At 54.8% G+C, this 5,356-nt stretch overlaps 1 protein-coding gene across 1 annotated transcript; it reads right to left on the bottom strand.

Annotated features, from left to right (window-relative positions):
- Positions 1–799: 799 nt before the first annotated feature.
- Positions 800–2,820, bottom strand: LOC102027983 (chymotrypsinogen B; the record flags this gene model as incomplete). The annotated part of the gene is given in 6 exon segments (XM_013503860.1): positions 800–1,003; positions 1,421–1,554; positions 2,070–2,250; positions 2,341–2,419; positions 2,535–2,614; positions 2,717–2,820. Coding segments are annotated over 6 exon segments (740 nt in total), but the record flags the coding sequence as incomplete, so codon positions are not given.
- Positions 2,821–5,356: the final 2,536 nt, after the last annotated feature.

Here is a 5,356-nt window from a genome sequence, read left to right as displayed (position 1 = left end):
GGAGAGCTCTAAAAGTTTCACTGTTCTGTATGCACTGTACCCCTGGGTATTTAAATGGTACAGCAGTAGAGGCAACTGTATGGAATAGCTCAGGAAATGAAGAGAGATGTTAACATTGAGATGCCACCTGTTGGCAGTCCCTCAAAGTGTCAATGCGTGCAGGCTTTGAGCAACAAGGCGCGTTGACCTCAGCAAAGAGAGACAGCCCATCCTGCCCTGCCCGAGGACACAGCCAGCACCACCTGCGCATGGCCAGGGTTGGACCTGAGGGTGCTCAGGCCTCCAGAGCCAGCTCCTCCATCACAGAAAACACCGAGGACAAGGCGGGCAGGGAGCTGCGGGTGTGCTGCAGCCAGGTCAAGGGGGCGGGGCTTGCAGCTGAGTTGGTGTGCAGTGTGCGCAGGGCTGGGGCTGATGCGGACAGGATGTCTGAAGGCAGGTTCCAGGGCGCTGGCTGGAGGGAGGCCGAAGGCAGAGAAAGGTGCCTGGAGCCTGTGGAGCAGGCAGAAGCCTTGACTGGAAGCTGCTTTGGTCCCAGTGCAGGGACCCCTCAGGCCTACTGCCTGGGGAGCCTGGGCAAGGCCTGCCTTCCAGAGAGCTCCCGGGCTCACGCTGGCTCCAGCAGGTGGCGTCTGGATGCTCCATGGGAAGGACACAGAAGGACCTGCACTGTCAGAGAGCTACAGCATGGGAAGGGAACTGTAACGCCACGCTTTGTGGATGACACGGAAAACTGTAGTCCCCTGTCCCCATGGGTCACTCAGTGAGACACATGCAGCCAGTGTTCTGAATAGAGGGCTTTATTGGGGATCCCTGGAGAAGAGGGTACAAGGAAGTACGCTCAGTTGGCTGCCAGGATCTCCTGAACCCAGGGCAGCAGTGCAGTGACGCGAGCATACACAGCAGGAGTAGAGGTGGAGCAGGTGCTGCTGCCCCAGGACACGATGCCTACCAGGTTCCAGGCTCCATCCTTCTGGCACACCAGGGGGCCCCCAGAGTCACCCTGCAGGGAGGAAGAGGACCTGACTTTAAGCCTGAAGGGGCGCCAGGGCCCAGGGTGCCTCAGCTGGGAGAGGCAGGGAGGGGGCAGAGGGATGAGAAGGCTGGGCACAGTGGCTCTGCCCAAGCGGCTTCCATCTGGGTGCCATGCAGTCCAGCTCTGCTGTCTGCTCCCAAGGACCCTGTGCAGGTGGCTTCCCCTGTCTAAGCCTGGCCGTGGCCTCTCCCATGGGCTGGCACCTGTGCTCCTGGGGCTGTGGTGCGGACTGAGCTCTGTGGGTAGCACGGCAGGGGCCTGGCCAGGACCTGCCTCAGGGTGCCTGCTAGCGCCAATGGGGTCTTCTAAGTAGGGGAGGGCAGGGGAGAGCCCAGGCCTGTGTACGGGGGTCTCTGTGTCCCTCCTGGTTCCCCAGGACCATACCATGCAGGAGGAGACGCCACTGGCCCCAGCACAGATCATCACGTCAGTGACCCTGGTCCCCCAGTACTTCCTGCAGTCAGCAGTGGACACGAGGGGCAGAACCGCCTGCTGCAGCTTGTCAGGGGTCTTGTTGGCTACACGGAAAGGGGAAAGGAGAGATGGATTCACAGCCCCTCTCCCAACCTAGCCCTCATCTGTCCTCCCCCAAGCCCCTATCCTGGGGAGATGTCTCTGCTGAAGGCGCCCCAAGGGGTGCAGGCAGCTCACCAGGGCCCCTTTTCCTGTCTAAGGCACTCTTCACGAGATTTCTGTCAAGTATATCTCTGTGAGAACTCAGTTATTTGTGTGTGGTAGATTTAAAAAATTTTTTTTTGTTCTTAGTTGGCATATAATGATTGTGTAGTTTATATATTATTTTTAATTTTTGAGACAGGATCTTGCTTTGTATTTCAGGCTGACCTTGAACTCACTGTATCACCCAGGCTGGCTTTGAACTTGCAGCAAAATTCTGTCTCAGCCTCCGGAGTGCTGGGATTATAGGCATGTACTACCATACCCAGGTATTTTATAGATTTTTAATTTTTAAAAAGCCATTTGGCTCACAAGGCCAGGGACAGCTCTCACTGTCGAAAGTCTGCGTCACACTCACCATTGTACTTGGTCTTGCCCCAGCCAGTGGTGACACACTGGGTCCCAGCAGGGAAGTCGTCATTGGCATTGGGAAGGCACACAGCAGACACGGTCTTGGAGAACGTGGCAGGTGAGGACAACTTCAGCAGAGTGATGTCGTTGCGCACAGTTAAGAGGCTGAAGCTGGGGTTCTTGAAAACCTGAAGGTGACAGTCACAGCCTCAGTGAGGACCTGGAGTAGCCAGGCCACATGTTTCTGGGGGTCCAGCTCCTGTTCTTGGGCCTAGTACCTTTGCGATCTTCAAGACCTGCACATTCTCCGCATCAGAGCCCTGGTCAAACTCCCCAGCTACCACCACATCAGACGTCCTAGGGATGGACACAGGACAGGTTGGGAAGAGGATGGGCCCCTGCCCTCCCACACCCGACACCCTCACATCCCCAGCACCCGGAGCTGGAAGCAGAGCCCAGGCCGTCTGCTCACGTGACACCGCAGTGTGCAGCAGTGACTACCCAGCCCGGGCTGATGAGGGAGCCCCCGCAGAAGTGGAAGCCAGTTCTGTCCTGGAAAGGGAGAAGGGGAGGGTCACAGCTGCTACCTGGGCTGCACCCCAGCCTGGCCAACATCCTAGGGTACCCTGTACATGCCCCGGATCCCCATCTCACCTGCAGGGACACCTGCCAGGGCCAGGAGCCAGGGACAGCGTCCTCACCATTGACAATCCTGGCCAGGCCGCTCAGCACAGGCTGGACAGCAGGGACTCCACAGCCTGGTTGGAGGTAGGGGTGGATGAGGAAGGCGTGTGTACCCAGCCAATCTAGGCCTGACCTACCAGCACTGCAGAGTTACTGGTTTCCACCTCAGCCTACCCAGCCCAGCTCAGGATCGCCATTCCACAGTTGCCGTGGCTTCTCCAACCTCTAGGCTCAAGACTTTGTGACCTTCAGCCTGCTGACCCCAGTCCTCTTCCACAGGTGCACAGGGACATGGCTGTCCCCGCCTGGGCCTGTCCTGCCATAGAGAAAACAGCTGGGCCCTCAGACAGCGTGGGCTTGACCCTGGGTCCCCTCCTGGCCGTGTGGCCTGCGACCTGGGGCTCCACAGTGCTCTCAGCTGCTCGGTGGGGGCAGGACAGCGCTGACTCCACAGGTCAACGCGCATCTGTTAGGCCGGAGCGGCGTGTGGAGCCCACACCTGTGACCCCGCCCTGGGGCCTCCAGCCCAGACACCAGGCTAATGGAGCGTGACCTGGCATCGACACAGCACAGGGCCCGGAATGCGCCCTTTCTGCAGCATCTCACCATTTCAGCAACAACATCTCCTACCCTGCCCACATGTGTGTCTGGAGCCGCCAACCCCAGCTGAGGTCGGGGGCCCCTTCCCTTCCTGTGCAGGGAGCGAGGCCTCAGAGCCCTGAAGGAAACCCCTCTCCTCCCTGCAGCCTCAGGTCCCCTCAGGCCTGGGTGAAGCCTCTCACTGGGAAGGAGCCCCAGGTTGTCTTGGGGGACCTGTCTGTGGGGGTTGTGAGGGCTTCAGGCCTCCTCCCCACATCCTCGTTTCTTAATTATTAATAAACCAAGACTTCGATTCCACACCATAGAAGGCCACAGCCTAGAGGCATGGAATAAACTGAGAGAAGACAGCTGTGCTGGGCGGGCCCTGGACTCAGCAGGTTCTCAGCTCTGAGCTGGCCACACACTTGGCCTTTGCCCTAGAGAATATAGCCCCAGTCACCAGGCGGCACCTCTGGTGTCTCCGCCTGCCCACAGGAGTGAGGACACAACGGGCCTTCAGTGAAGACTGGTCCTGCCACACACAGAAAGCCACAATCATCTATGTTTATAAATAGAAAAAAGAGGGAGAGAGTGAGAGAGGTGGCATACGGAAACAGCAGAGTATGTTATAGTGGTTCAAGTACAAGAGCTGGATCTCCATAGCTACATGGATAAATCTCAAGCATTTTGAGTAGGAAAAAGTACGTTGTAAATGTGAGGCAGAGTGCTGGGCATGGTGACACGTGCCTGTAATCTCAGCACTTGGGAGGCCGAGGCAGGAGGATTGTTGCAAGTTCAAGACTAGCCTGGGCTACACGGTAAAGCTCAAGGCTAGCCTGAACTGCATAGTGAGACCCTGTCTCAAAAAGACCAAATTTAAAAAAAAAAAAATGCAGAGTAGAATGCTATTTATGTAAGTTTTAAAAATACTTGTTTGTGTGTGTGTGAGTATATAGTACATTTTTATGAGCCAACTTAGAATGATGTATGGAGCTCAGAACAGGAAGGCGGAGAGAGTAAAGGAAAGCTTTCGCTGAATTGCTTTTAAGTTTTAAAAGAAATATCTCCTTTTGTCTCCTGGGACCTCTGGAAGCAACATGAGTCACTAACAGCTCTACAGGAGCCTCCTGAGGAGATCTGCCCTGGGCTCTCCATCTAGCAGCGTCTGCTCAAACCAAAAAGGTCTGATCCAGAGATACCACCTTAACATGTGCTGCCAGTGTTTCTTTGGGAACATGAAGGATACCGGCTTCATCAAGTTGGGCTAAGTGATCTTCCTTTGATGGATTATCCAGAATATTCGCTCAATTAAAAAGACCACGCTAACTCTTTGTACATAATATTAAAAATTTTAAGTCTTGAAAAAAGGAAAGAAATATCTAAGCTGGGCACAATATTGTACCTACAGTCTGTGCTACTGAGGAGGCTGAGGCAGGAGGATCACTTGAGCTCAGATGATCTGGGCCAGAGTGGGCAACATAGTGAGATCCTGTCTCAAAAAAGAAAACCAAAAACAACAAAAAAGAGAGATACCTGAAGCAAATCTGCAAAAAGGTACGACCTGCTAAATCTTGACAGTATATACCTGCAGACCATCTAACTTTCTATATTTCTAACTATCCCTTTTGTGTGTGTGTGATGCCAGGGCTTTTACACAGAGCTATAGCCCCAGCCCTTTTTTCATTTTTTAAATTCTGAGAAGACAGGTTTTCCCAAGGCACTACATTGCTCAGGTTGGACACTTATTTATAATCCTGCCTCAGCCTCTCAGAGCACTCAGATTATATGTGCATGCCACCATACCTGGCCTATTTTCCTTAATTTAATTGATAAATAAAAACTCTGGATGCCTTCAGAGGGCTACGGTCACCTCCTACCCTGCCCACATGTGTGTCTGGAGCCGCCAGCCCCAGCTGAGGTTGGAGGCCCCTTCCCCTCCTGTGCAGGGAGCGAGGCCTCAGAGCCCTGAAGGAAACCCCTCTCCTCCCTGCAGCCTCAGGTCCCCTCAGGCCTGGGTGAAGCCTCTCACTG

The sequence above is a fragment of the Chinchilla lanigera genome, unplaced genomic scaffold (assembly GCF_000276665.1).
Source record: "Chinchilla lanigera isolate Chin_1 unplaced genomic scaffold, ChiLan1.0 scaffold00083, whole genome shotgun sequence".
Taxonomy (NCBI): Eukaryota; Metazoa; Chordata; class Mammalia; order Rodentia; family Chinchillidae; genus Chinchilla; species Chinchilla lanigera.
Note: the sequence above shows the minus strand (reverse complement) of the source record. Positions and strands in the feature narration are given on the sequence as shown.